The sequence below is a fragment of the Ursus arctos genome, unplaced genomic scaffold (genome assembly GCF_023065955.2).
Source record: "Ursus arctos isolate Adak ecotype North America unplaced genomic scaffold, UrsArc2.0 scaffold_42, whole genome shotgun sequence".
In the NCBI taxonomy this organism is placed as follows: Eukaryota; Metazoa; Chordata; class Mammalia; order Carnivora; family Ursidae; genus Ursus; species Ursus arctos.
Window position 1 is genome coordinate 12,278 of NW_026623059.1, and position 13,497 is coordinate 25,774.

General features: G+C 64.4%; 1 gene segment (V, D, J or C); it reads right to left on the reverse strand.

Moving 5' to 3' along the window:
* Positions 1-1,306: 1,306 nt before the first annotated feature.
* On the reverse strand, positions 1,307-13,089 carry LOC125281452 (immunoglobulin heavy constant gamma 1-like). The segment is given in 7 exon segments: positions 1,307-1,390; positions 4,365-4,495; positions 6,072-6,392; positions 6,501-6,824; positions 6,955-7,020; positions 7,308-7,586; positions 12,918-13,089. Coding segments are annotated over 7 exon segments (1,377 nt in total).
* Between the last annotated feature and the right edge of the window lie 408 nt (positions 13,090-13,497).

Sequence of the window (13,497 nt, forward strand, 5' to 3'; positions counted from 1 at the left end):
TTGCTTCTGCCCACGGCCCAGGCGGCCCCTGGCCCTGCACTGTTCCCGGCTGCCTTCCTCACCCACTGGGAGCCCAGAGCTGTGGGGTGCTGGCCAGGCTGGGCATCCCACCAGGCGCATTGACAGAGGAAGACTTTCCCTAGCGAGTGCTGGAATTTTTAGGATGTTTTATTGTCATTAAAGAAAGGGAGAAGCAACAGTAAAGGACATTATTACACTCCAGAAATTTCATGAGAAGAAAAGAACTACCCAAGCTACAGCAGTGGGTTTCCTTTGAGTGGTGGGTGTGCATTCTCTCCCAGGGGGCATGGGGGCTCCGCTTCTCCTGCCCTGCACAACTGTCTCTCCCATGCAGGGGCTCCGACCTGGCACTCGCTCTAAGCCCGGGCGGAGATCGTCCTGGGGGTCCGCCTGTCTCAGGCCCCGAGGCCGCGGGCACTCTCTGGTCATCTTGTCTCTGCCCCCATTTCCCCGGAGCAAGCAGGCGTTCCTGCCCAGCGTGCCTCGGGGCCGGGCCACAGGACGGTGCGGGCTGGGCCTGCTGTCCTGGCCTCCCAGCACCCGTCCACCTCTGTGCACTGAGGCTGCGTCCCGCCTGCCTGGCGACCAGGTCAGCAGGTGCCTCTGCAGGAGGCCCATCTGGCTGCCGTCACTCCTTCCCCGGATGGTGTCGCCTGTCCCTGGGGCTCCTGCAGTGGCCGCAGGCCCGGGCCCTTTTCCGCATGTTCTCCACTGGTGGAGAAGGTCTGACTGACCATTCGTGGCACGTCGGAAGCTTCTCTGTGGGGTGATGGTGGCCCGTGGCTTCCTCAGGATCTGAGACAACGTGCCTGCTCTGGGGGTGTCCTGCCCTCTGGAGCCTGGCCGGGACGGGGCTGCACGAGGCCAGTCCCAGCCAGCCAGACCCTGGGATCGCGGGCTGTCCACCTCCTCCAGGATGACCGCGGACGCTGAGCCCGGGGCCGTCCAGGTGAGGGCCATCCTGCCCCGATGGCTCGGTGTGGCCCCAGCCTTATCTCAGTGGCTGCTGGGGAGGGGTCAGCCAGTGTCCGTCAGCTCAGGTTGGGGGCACAGTCTGCTGTCACGTTGATCCTCCAAACGGGGGGTCGGGGGCAGGGTGCAGCCCACGGTGTCCTCGAGCCCGGAGGGTGGAGGGGCAGGCCCAGGGTGGCGGTGGGGTCAGAGGGTGGTGAGGTGGGAGGGCAGAGGAGCAGGCCTGGCAGCAGGCCGAGCAGCATGAACGGATGTAGCCGGTTCCTGTGTGGGGTTGAGGGCAGCCCTGGACACCTGCTGCAGAGGGCCGGCCCTAGGCCCCCTGCCCGATCATGTTCCTGTAGTCGGGGACGATGGTGCGCTTCAGCTCCACCACCGAGGAGAAGATCCACTTCACCTGCAGTGGGCGGGCCAGGGGGTGAGCGAGGCCTGGACCCCACGGACCGCCTCCCGCCAGAGCCTGCCACCCACACCCGGGACCGCGAGAGTGCGTGGGGTGCCTGGTGGGAAGGGCACGGGGCAGCGAGGGGGCAGTGGTGGGCAGCGAGGGGCAGCAGTGCGGCAGCGGGGGGATAGGTTGGGGACAGCCAGGGGTCAGTGTGGGGACAGTGAGGGGACAGAGAGGGGATAGCGAGGGGATAGTGGGGGAACCGCGACGGCTCAGTGGGGGGTAGCGGGGGGTAGTGAGGGGGCAGCGAAGGACAGCCATGGCGCGGGGGTGCCGTGATGGGACAGTGGGGGACTGTGGGGGGACAGCGAAGGGGCAGCAAGGGGACAGCCAGGGGACAGCAAGGGGTCAGTGTGGGGAGAGTAAGGGGGCAATGAGGGGACAGCCTGGGGACAGCGAGGGTGCATTGAGGTGACAGCGAGAGGATAGCGGGGAGACAGCAGTGGGACAGCGAGGGGGCAGTGAGGTGGACAGCGAGGGGGCAGCGGGGGGACTGCTGGGGGACAGTGGGGGGACAGCGGGGGGACAGTAAGGGGACAGCGGGTGGCAGTGGGGGGACAGTGAGGGGACAGTGAGGTGGACAGCGAGGGTCAGCGGGGGGACTGTGGGGGACAGAGGGTGACAGCAGGCGGCAGCAGGGTGTCAGTGAGGGGACAGCGGGGGGACAGTGGGGGGGCGGCTGTGAGACAGCGAGGGCAGCAGGGGGGCAGCGAGAAGGCAGTGAGGGGGACAGCAAAGGGGCAGTGGCAATACAATGAGGGGACAGCAGGGGGATAGCGATGGTGTAGTGGGGGGACAGTGAGGGGCAACGAGGGGGCAGTGAGGGGGTAGTGAGGGGAACAGCGGGGGGACAGTGAAGGGACAGTGAGGGGCATTTTTGGGTCATTGAAGGTTCAGTGAGGGGACAGTGAGGGGGCAGCGAGGGGACACCAGGACATCAGTGTGGGGAGAGTGAAGGGACAGCAAGGTCTTAGTGAGTAGTCAGTGAGGGGACAGTGAGGGAACATTGAAGAGACAGCGGGGGACAGCGAAGTGTCAGTGTGGGGAGAGTGAGGGGACAGCAAAGGGGTAGCAGGGGACAGTTTGGGGACAGCAAGGGGTCAGTGAGTAGTAAGTGAGGGGACAGTGAGGGGGCAGTGAGGGGACAGTGAGTAGTCAGGGAGGGGACAGAGAGGGAACAGAGAGGGGACAGGTTTGGGTCAGTGAGGGGAGAGCAAGGGGCAGCGAGGGGGCCATGAGGGTTCAGTGAAGAGACAGTGTGGGGAGAATGAGGGGACACTGAGGGAGCAGCGGTCGATGTCAGGACAGTGAGGGGGCAGTGAAGGGACAGCAAGGGGATGGGGGAAATGTGGGGGCAGCTAGGGGACAGGGAGGGCCAGCAAGGGGTCAGTGAGGGGACATCGAGGGGGTAGTAAGGGGCAGCGAGGGGTCAATGTGGGGAGAGTGAGGGGACAGTGAGGGGACAGCGAGGGGACAGCGAGGGGTCAGTGAGGGCATAGCGAGGGGACAGCGAGGGGTCAGCAAGGGGTCAGTGAGGGGGTAGTGAGGTGACAGTGAGGGGACACTGAGAGGACAGTGTGGAGATAGCAAGGGGACAGTGAGGGGTCAGTGTGGGGATAGTGAGGGTACAGTGTGGGGACTGTCTAGGACTGCAATGGGACAGCATGGGGACAGTGTAGGGACAGTGAGGGGGCAGTGAGTAGACAGTGAAGGGTCCGTGTGGGGACAGAGAGGGGACAGTTTGGGGTCAGTGAGGGGATAGTGTAGGGACAACGTGGGGACAGTGTGGGTCAGCGAGGGGACAGTGTAGGGATAGCATGAGGATAGTGTGGGGTCAGTGTGAGAACAATTTTGGGTCAGTGGGGTCAGCATGCGGTCAGTGTGGGGACAGCGTGGGGATAGCATGGGGATATAGTAGGAACAGTCTGTGGACAGTGTGGGGACAGTGTGGGGACAGCATGTGGACAGCGTGGGGACATGTTGGGACAGCATGGGAAGTGTGGGGACAGCATGGGGACAGTGTGGGAAAGTGTGTGGACAGTTTGAGAACAGCGGGGGACATGTTGGGACAGTGGGGAGACAGTGGGGGGACAGTACGAGGACAGCATGGAGACAGCATGGGGACAGTGTGGAGACAGTGTGGGGACAGCATGTGGACAGTTTGAGAACAGTGGGGGACATGTTGGGACAGCATGGGGATATGTTGGGACAGCATGTGGACACTGGGGGGACAGCACAAGGACAGCATGGGGACAGCATGTGGACAGTGGGGGGACAGCACAAAGACAGCGTGGGGACAGCATGTGGACAACACGGGGACAGTGTGTGGACAGTGTGGGGACAGCATGGGGACAGCATGTGGACAGTGTGGGGACAGCAAGAGGAAGGCATGGGGACAATGTGGGGACAGCATGGAGACAGTGTGGGGACAGCATGCGGACAGTGTGGGGACAGCATGTGGACAGCATGGGAACAGCGTGTGGACAGTGTGTGGACAGCGTGGGGACAGCGTGTGGACAGTGTGGGGACAGCATGAGGAAGGCGTGGGGACAGCATGTGGACAGCGTGGGGACAGCATGGGGACATGTTGGGATAGTGTGGGGACAGCATGGGGACATGTTGGGACAGCATGGGGACAGCACAAGGACAGCGTGGGGACAGCATGGGGACATGTTGGGACAGTGTGTGGACAATGTGTGGACAGCGTGTGGACAGCATGGGGACAGCATGGGGGCAGCATGGGGACATGTTGGGATAGCATGGGGACAGCATGGGGACAGCACGTGGACAGCGTGAGGACAGCATGGGGACATGTTGGGACAGCATGGGGACAGCACGAGGACAGTGTGTGGACAGCGTGGGGACATGTTGGGAAAGCATGGGGACAGCAGGCCACAGTGAGGGGACGTGTGGGGACGCCCACCTTGAAGAGGGTCACAGTGGCACTGTAGCACACGCTGAGCAGGAAGAGGGTGATGAAGATTGAGATGGTGGTCCACAGCCCGTCCAGCTCCCCGTCCTGGTCCTCGGCACAGCTGTCGTCCAGGAGCAGCTCTGGACAGGAAGGGGGTGGTCAGTGCCGTGCCTGCCCGTGGGGGTGATTCCCTGGGGGACAGTCAGAGCCCTCTGCAACCTCAGGGTCCAGCCTCAGCACCCCCAGCTCTCCAGCTTGGGACTGGCCAGTGGGGGACCCCCTCCCTCTCTGCTCTGCCCTGTGCTGGGGACCCCTGGGGGAAGGCGCCCTGACCGCCTCGTGGCCTCTTCCCCTGGGGGCCAGGTCCAGAGGGTGGGAGGGTCAGCAGAGTCCAGGGAAGGGCTGGTCAGTGTCAGGGAGTGTCCTTGAGAATGAGTAGGTGGGAGTGTCAGGACAAGCTGGGTGTGGGGGTTTTGTGGGTGTTGGGAGGGGTGCAGGTGCCCTGGGGTAGAGGAGGGCTGGTCAGTGTGGTCAGGGTGTGGATGAGGTGCTGAGCAGCTGATGGGTGTTGGAGGGGGTAGGGAGCAGGCTGGTGTCCATGGTGAGGGTTCCCGAGACCGGCTCTGGTCTGGGCCCATGCCGGTTGTCCCGTGTGAGGCCCAGTGTGTAAGGCCTGTGTGCATGGACGTGCATGTGTGAGTGTGCGTGAGTGTGCACCCATGTGTGTGTGCACGTACAACCACATGTGAGTGTGCACGTCACGGTGTGCACACGTGTGCATGTACATGCATGTGAATGTGTACACGCATGTGTGCATGGACCCGCATGTGCACACGTGTGAGTGTGTGTGTGCGTGCAGGTGGCACTGCTCAGCGGGACAGGCTTGTTTTCAGTGGGTGTGGACTCAGCATCCAAGTGGGCCTCTGGGGTGGTCCCTCCCCTGGGCACGCAGGGCCCCCTGCCTCTGCACCTCTGGGGTTCGAGGAGGAGTGTCCCCATGACTGGACAGGCCTGGCCCCAGGCAGGATGAAGCTAGGCAGGACCCCCGCACTTGAGGGAGGGTGGGGACCTGTTCGTGGAGTGCTGAGGGCAAAGGAGGGCCTGTCCCCACACACGGGTCAGGCACGGCTACTGCATTGGCACAGAGCTGCCACACAACGTCTCAGGAGGCCCAGGGGACAGGGGGCCCAAGGCAGGAGGACAGGCCAGCATCCCACAGCTTGGGCTGGTACAGAGGTGGGAAAGAGCGTGCGCTCATTTCCCTGGGGGCTCTGGAGGGGCTTCTGCAATCCCTGTCCACACCCTCCAGCCCTGGGTAGCCCCTGGCCTGAGGGACGGCCCGGAGCGCCTGCCACCTCTGAGAAAGTCCCCTCTCCTGCCTCAGGCAATCCTGGCCACACGCTGTGGCAGCCTGTGCAGACCTGCCCACTCGGGGTCCAGGCCCCCGTGAGTCCCGCTCTCTGCCACCAGTGGTGACCCCTTAGCCTGGGAGCCGGCCTGTCTGTGCCGCCCAGAGGCCCGGGTGTCCTGAGCCTGCCTCGGAAAGAACCATGACAGTGTCGCAGGGTCCCAGGGCAGTGCTGGGTGCTTTATTTCATGCAGGGGTGCCTGCCCGGGAGGTATGTACACAGGGGTGGGGGCTGCGGCGTCCTCATGGGACCCTGAGAGCCCGTGGGTGGGGGGCTTGCAGGGGTGCCGGGCATGTTGCTCATTTACCCGGAGACTGGGAGATGGATTTCTGTGTGTGGTGGTTGTGTAGGGCTTCATGCATGACCGCACACGTGAAGACCTCTCCGCGTTGCCAGCGGTTCTTGTCCACCGAGAGCTTGCTGTAGAGGAAGTAGGTCCCATCCGCGTCCAGCTGGGGCGGGGTTGTTCGGATATTGGTCTCTGGCACCTGCTGTCCATTGCTCTGCCACTCGACATCAATGTCAGGTGGGTAGAAGTCTTTGACCAGGCAGGTCACGCTGACTGTGGTCTTGATCATCTCGTCCCGGGGTGGCGGCAGGACGTACACATTGGGCTGTTGGGCCTGCCCTGTGGGTCAGAGGTCAGCACATATGGTCACTCCAAGGATGAAGGGCTGGTCTTGGTCTGCAAGGCCCCCACCCCGGACCCTCCCTGCACCCCCACCCTGCTGCCCACCTCTGGCCTTGGAGATGGTCCTCACGATGGGGGATGGGAGGGCTTTGTTGTTGACCTTGCAGGTGAACTCCTTCCCCTTGAGCCAGTCCTGGTGCTGGATGGGAAGGACACTGACCACACGGTAGGTGCTGTTGAACTGCTCCTCGCGTGGATTCGTCTTGGCCGTGCGCACCTCCTGGTCACCCACGAACCAGCTGATCTGGACCTCAGGGTCTTCTAGGTCCACCACCACACATGTGACCTCAGGGGTTCGGGTAATGGAGAGGGTGTCCTTGGCTTTCGGGGGGAAGATGAAGACTGAAGGCCCTCCCAGCATTTCAGGGGCTGGTAAGGAAGAGAGGGTGCAGGGGTCAGCATATGGGTCGGCTTCCTCTTGAACATCCATTCCCCCCACCAGGCTGTGGTGTGTGTGGGCCATCTGCTTGGGGTGGAGAGCGAGGCCCTGCTGACTCACCTGGACATTTGGGACATTCCTTGCATGTTGTACTGCCACCATTACCGCCGCCTCTGGTTTTGGGCACTGTGGAGAGAGCAGACTGGGGGTTACTGGGAGCCTGGGGTGGGCACAGGTTGGGGTGGGTGTAGGCGAGGACCAGGTCTTGGGGGGTTCCCAGACCAGGGACTGCAGTGGGGGTAAGCCGCCTGTGCTCTCAGTGGGCCAGGCAGCAATTCCCAGAGGACCTCCCAGAATTGGGGGGCCTTCAGGTGGGAGAGACAGCGGTACCTCCCCTGTGCCCTGGGATGCAGCTGGCCAGCTGACCTTGCCTGTCTCCCAGTGGACACCCTCCCTGAAGCCCGTCCTCTCACCTGTCTTTTCCACCCTGGTGTTACTGGCCGGATGGGCCACGGTGCAGGTGAAGGTGTCACTGGGCCACTGGCTGGAGGGCACTGTTACCATGCTGCTGAGAGAATAGAGCCCTGAGGACTGCAGGACGGACGGGAAGGTGGTCACGGAGCCGGAGTTCCAGGACACGGTCACTGGCTCGGGGAAGTAGCCGGACACCAGGCAGGACAGGGCCACTGTGGAGCCGGACGTGACCCCGCAGCTGGGGGCCAGTGGGAAAACCGATGGGGCCGTGGTGGAGGCTGCAAGAGAGGAGGCTGTGTGAGCACCAGGGTCTCACCCCTGCCAGGGTCAGGGCAGGACAGCAGCCGCCCAGGCCTGGGGTATCCCTGGGCCCAGCGCCCATGTGCTTCCTGGATGTCTCCAGACCAGCTGCCTGGCTTAGCTCTCTGGGGTCACAGGTGCCGGACTCATCAGCCTGGTCAGCGCTGGGTGACCACCTGGGTCAGAGTCCCATGGGCCTCAGGCTTTGGGTCCCCACCCAGGCTTCCTCTGGGTGTCTAGCCTGACCATGCCCTCTGTCTGAGCCCTGACCTGTGGCCCCTGCTCGCAGCCAGCTCCTGCTGGTCCCCTGAGCCCACTGCCCTGCTGTCCCCTCCTGATTCTGCCTTGGACGAGGGGAAACGTGCCTCCACCCACTGCCTGTGACCCCTAGCTCGGAGCCCTCGTCAAGGCCTGCCGACTGGCCTGCAGACCCCACATCTTCTGCGTCGGCTGTGCAGCCAAAGCAGCCAGGCCCCAGCCCCTGTCCCTGCCCCGAACCCGCTGGTCCCTCCTCAGGTGTTTCTGGTACGGCCTCCTGAGCTCACTGAGGGCCCCTCCCATCAGTGCCCCAGGCCTTGGCCATCCCTGCTCTGGGGCCTGTCCAGCTCCTTGCCGTCCCCAGAGTCCTCCTTCAGCCGATGTCTTCCCTGAGCCTGTCTGACCCTCAGCGTGGTGGAGGGGAGCCTTGCCGTGCCCTGGCTGTCCTCCCCTGCGTGGTGCCAGCACCCCAGGGCACCTCAGACCCCCAACCCCAGCCAGGCCTATGCCCTCTGACCCAGATCCCCTCTGCTGAGGCCGAGGGTCCTGCCTGACGTCCCATCCCACCCACACCCCAGGCTTGCAGCCCTGCCTCTAGCTCCGATCCGGCCCCTGATTCTCTCCTCCACTGGGCCCACTGCCCCGTGCCTCCCCGCTGGCTTGGGCGTGTCGACCCTCTGCTCCTCGGCCCCAAGAGCGTCAGGCACAGGACTCAGGCCCTGGGACAAAGACCTGTGGTCACCCTCGGCCCCTCAAAGGTGGCCACTCCTGCCCCTTCTGCCCCAGAGACCTTCCCACCCAGGCTCTAGTCTCCACCCTAACGTGTCCACCCGGCCCGGCCAGCTCACCCTGTACTGCATGTGCAGGGACGCTCACCTGGGCCCGAGCCCTCAGCTGTCTCTGTCCCCTGCACCTGCTCAGCTCACAGCAGGTCCAAGCTCCTGTGAGCTCAGTCCTTCTGCCTTCATACCCGGAGCACTCCGGGGGCAGCTCTGTCGCCCCTGCCCTCCCAGCTCGCTGTTCTCTGCAAAAGCAATGCCTGCTCCCCTGAGCCCCTGGGGCAGTCCCCTGCCCCTCCTGCTCTCGTACCCTCCCCTCCTCACCTGCAAGAACTCTGCCTGCTCCCCTGCACCCCTGACAGCCCCCTGCCCCTCCTGCTCTCCCACCGCTCCTGCTCACCTGCACAGGCTCTGCCTGCTTCCCTGAGCCCCTGGAGCAGCCCCTACCTTTCCTGCTCTCCCACCCGCCCCTGCTCACCTGCACAAGCTCTGGTGCTCCCCTGAGCCCCTGGGGCAGCCCCCTACCAATCCTACTCTCCAATGCGCCCGTGCTCACCTACACAAGCTCTCCCTGCTCCCCTGAGCCCCTGGAGCAGCCCCCTGCCCCTCCTGCTCTCCCACCCACCCCTGTTCACCTGCAGGAGCTCTGCCTGCTCTCTTGAGCCCCTGGACAGCCCCCTACCCCTCCTGCTCTCCCACCCAACCCTGCTCACCTGCAGGAGCTCTGCCTGCTCCCCTGAGGCCCTGGGGCAGCCCCCTACACCTCCTGCTCTCCCACCCACCCCTGCTCAACTGCAGGAGCTCTGCCTGCTGCCCTGAGCCCCTGGGGCAGCCCCCTACCCCTCCTGCTCTCCCACCCGCCCCTGCTCACCTGCACAAGCTCTGCCTGCTCCCCTGAGCTCCTGGGGCAGCCCCCTACAACTTCTGCTCTCCCACCCGCCCCTGCTCACCTGCACAGGCTCTGCCGGCTCCCCTGAGCACCTGGGGCAACCTCTTGCCAGTCCTGCTCTCCCACGGGCCCCTGGTCACCTGCACAAGCTCTGCCTGCTCCCGTGAGCCCCTGGGACAGCCCCCTACCCCTCCTGCTCTCCCACCAGCCCCTGCTCACTTACACAAGCTCTCCCTGCTCCCCTGAGCCCCTGGAGTAGCCCCCTGCCCCTCCTGCTCTCCCACCCATCCCTGCTCACCTGCAGGAGCTCTGCCTGCTCCCCTGAGCCCCTGGGGCAGCCCCCTGCCCCTCCTGCTCTCCCACCCACCCCTGCTCACCTGCAGGAGCTCTGCCTGCTCCCCTGAGGCCCTGGGACAGCCCCCTACCCCTCCTGCTCTCCCACCCACCCCTGCTTACCTGCAGGAGCTCTGCCTGCTCCCCTGAGCCCCTGGGACAGCCCCCTACCCCTCCTGCTCTCCCACCCACCCCTGCTCACCTGCACAGGCTCTGCCTGTTCCCTGAGCCCCTGGGGCAACCTCTTGCCTGTCCTGCTCTCCTACTGGCCCCTGCTCACCTGCAGGATCTCTACTTGCTCCCCTGAGCCCCTGGGACAACCCCCTACCCCTCCTGCTCTCCCACCCGCCCCTGCTCACCTGCAAGAACTCTGCCTGCTCCCGTGCACCCCTGACAGCTACTTACCCCTCTTGCTCTCCCACCTGCCCCTGTTCACCTACACAAGCTCTGCCTGCTCCCCTGAGCCCCCTGCCCCTCCTGCTCTCACACCCTCCCCTCCTCACCTGCAAGAACTCTGCCTGCTCCCGTGCACCCCTGACAGCCCCCTGCCCCTCCTGCTCTCCCACCCGGCCCTGCTCATCTGCATAGGCTCTGCCTGTTTCCCTGAGCCCCCGGGGAAGCCCCCTGCCCCTCCTGCTCTCCCACCCGCCCCTGCTCACCTGCACGAGCTCTGCTGGCTGCCTTGAGCTCCTGGCCCATCTCCTGCTTGTGTCGCCCTGTCAGGCCCCTGTTCACCTCCAGCTGGTCTTCCCTAGTCCTTGGAGCTCATGGACCACAGCAGCCCCCTGCCCCTCCAGCCCTATGGTCTTTCCCACACAGGTCCCTGAGCTCAGCTCCAGACTTCCTTGTGTCCCTAGGCCTCCCTGGCCTCTGCCTCCCGTCCCAGACCCTTTAGCTCAGGTCTGGCCTCTGACACCCACACCTGGGGCTCCCGCAGCTGTTGAGCTCCCTGCTCAGCCTCTGTGCTGTCTGAGCTCTGAGCTCACGGGAGCCTTGCCAGCCTCTCCTGCTCTGCTCTGCTCTTGTCCTATTCGTGGGATGCAGCCCAGGGTCCCATAGGCAGCTCCTCTGACCCTGTCATGGGGCTTGAGCTGGTTCCCTTTCCTGGACAGGACCATTAGCCCACGTGGAGGCCTCTGCATCCCTTGTGCTGAGCCAGCCCCTCCCTGTGTCCTCACCTCAGACCCATCTGTCCGCCTTGGCATTCATCCTGCAGTGGTCAGGCTGGTCCAGCCCCTGGGCTGCCAGCACTGGTGGGTAAGGGCAACCCTCAGGCTTCTGCCCACTATGCCTGTCATGGTTGGATGGTCCCCGTCCTGGGTTCCTTCATCAGCGTTGGTGCATCCAGCAGTGTTGGCGTGGGTGAGCCCCTCCCCTGCCTCCCTCGTGCTTGCCCTGGGTTGGTGCCACGGACCCCTGGCAGCCTGCCTTCCCTGTGTTGCTTCAGCTGCTCCAGCCCCTGCATGGGGTCCTGAGGGCCTGGTCTCCCGTCAGCTCCTGTAGCTGGTTCTGCTGTCCCACCTCACTCCCGCGGTCCGGGCTCCGTGCAGACCCCACTCACCATGGTCGCAACTGTGGAAGCGGCTCCCCTGCAGGCATGCTCGCCCCTGCATGCTGCCTCCTCCCTGCTGATGCCCAGGCACACGTGGCTGAGCTCTGTGCCCACAGCCCTGCTTCCTAGCGTCCAGGCAGCCCCGGGAAGACTAAGAACAGGATTGAAACCAAGAGGCATGGTTTGCTTCCTGAAGTTCCCTTTTTTTCTGGGTGTTTTCTGTCTCAGAGGGCCTGGGGGGAGTCTGGGCACGGCCAAGGCTGGCCCACGTGAGTGTGCGGGGGTGGGGTGTGGCGGGTGCCCGGGGGCCCAAGGGAGAGCAGAGGAACCTCCCACCATGTGCTGCTCTTGCTCTCTGCCTCCTGCAGGGATATGCCTGCTTCCTGCTCCCCTGCAGACGAGTCCACCCTGCTCTCAGCTGAGCCCTGAGCTGCCCCAGCCCTGGTGGGCTCCTCCTTGTGCCCCGGCCGACCCGCAGCCTGGGTGCACACGGTCCCACCCGTAGTCTGCGGACCAGCCCCGGGCTTGTCCTGTCCACACAGCAGGTTGGTCCCCCAGGTAGAGTTCTGTCCTCCTCGGGCTCTGTCCATGGCTCGGCTTTTTGCCTGCAGGCCAGTGCCGTGCCCCTGGTCGTAGGGAAGCTAACATCCCTGCCACACTGGTGTTGCACAGGACAGAGAGAAACCTGATGTTCGTGGACAGAGTTCCTGGTGGTCATGGGGCCTGAAAATGTCCCTGCCACTGCATAACAGTGTGTAGGGCCCGTCCTGTCCTGTGCGGGCCGAGTCCCAGCTGCCCCACAGGGGACAGGAACCCTCAGTTTCTTGTGTTTTGGAGGGCCACAGAGTACAGCCCTGGGCTGTCCCTTACATCCACGGTAGGCCTTGGATGGGCCCCTTGGGAGCCCTGTGGTTCCCTTCCTGGACATGCCAGGGGCCAGGGAAGGCAGGTGGGGGCAGGCTGGCTGTGGCTCCTTCCCAGGGCTGGCCAGTGGGGGCTTGTGCTGCAGCCCCTGTTGCCGCTCCCTGGGTCTGGGTCTCCTCCAGCACCATGTCCAAGTGTCAGATGCTGGTCTGCTGGTCTGTGGGTGTGCCCAGGCTCTTGGCCTGTAGCCAGGGGTCTGGGGGTGGAGGACCCTCCTCTCTGCTCTGCTCACACTCTCGTTAGTGAGGACTCTAGGCTCCTCCTGGAGTCTGGGGCCTGGGCTGGCAGCACCCTGCCCCCCAGGCTGCCTTGGACCCCGGGACTCCCTGGGACTCCCCGAGCTACGCATTAGCGGGACTGCAGCACGGTGCCCGGGGCCTGACTCCCAAGAGAAGTCACGTCTCCTAAGGCCGTGATCTTAGAGAGGCGGCGGTGGCCCCTGTCCCCAGGCAGGCAGTCACACAACCCCTGGGTTTCTGAGGAGGGGAGCGGGCCCCCGTCTGCTTGGGGCAGGGCATGGCGGTGGAGGAGCCCGTGGTCCCAGAACCATGTTTGCGGCCACTTTGCAAAATACCGTTGGCCACAGCCTTGGTGACAGGAGTGCCCTCTGGCCCCGGCGGCTGGCACACCCCTGGTAGAGCCTCCCCACACTCCTGGCTGGCGCGGCCCGGCCACGCTGCTGGCCACGATCTAGCCCCACGCTGCAGCGTCAGTGTCTCTTGCGGGCGCTCAGGGAGCAGCTCCATCTTCACAGCCTCTGGTCGGATTGGCACTACTGATGAGTTTGGCCAAGCCCCAAGAATGTCCAGGCTCCTGGGTGTGGGGGACGGAGAGCCCACTTGCACCTGTAAACCCAGGAGTTCCGCAGGACAAACTGGCAGACCGTGGGCTTCGCCTGCAGTGTTTGTTACCTCCCCTGGCCCCAGGCCATGCCCCTGGGTGTGGTGCTGGGCTTGGGTCACTCTGGGGGTCATCGCTGCACTCAGGCACCAGGCCCTGCTGTCCCTGGTCAAGGTGGGGGGGCAGCTGCTTTGGCTGCTGAGGGCGTGGTCATGTGATGTGGACAGTCAAGGCCCCGGGCTTTATCAGAGACCACACACCTGTCCCCAGCCCAGTTCCCAGAGTCCGAGCTTTCCAGAATAATCCTTTCACAA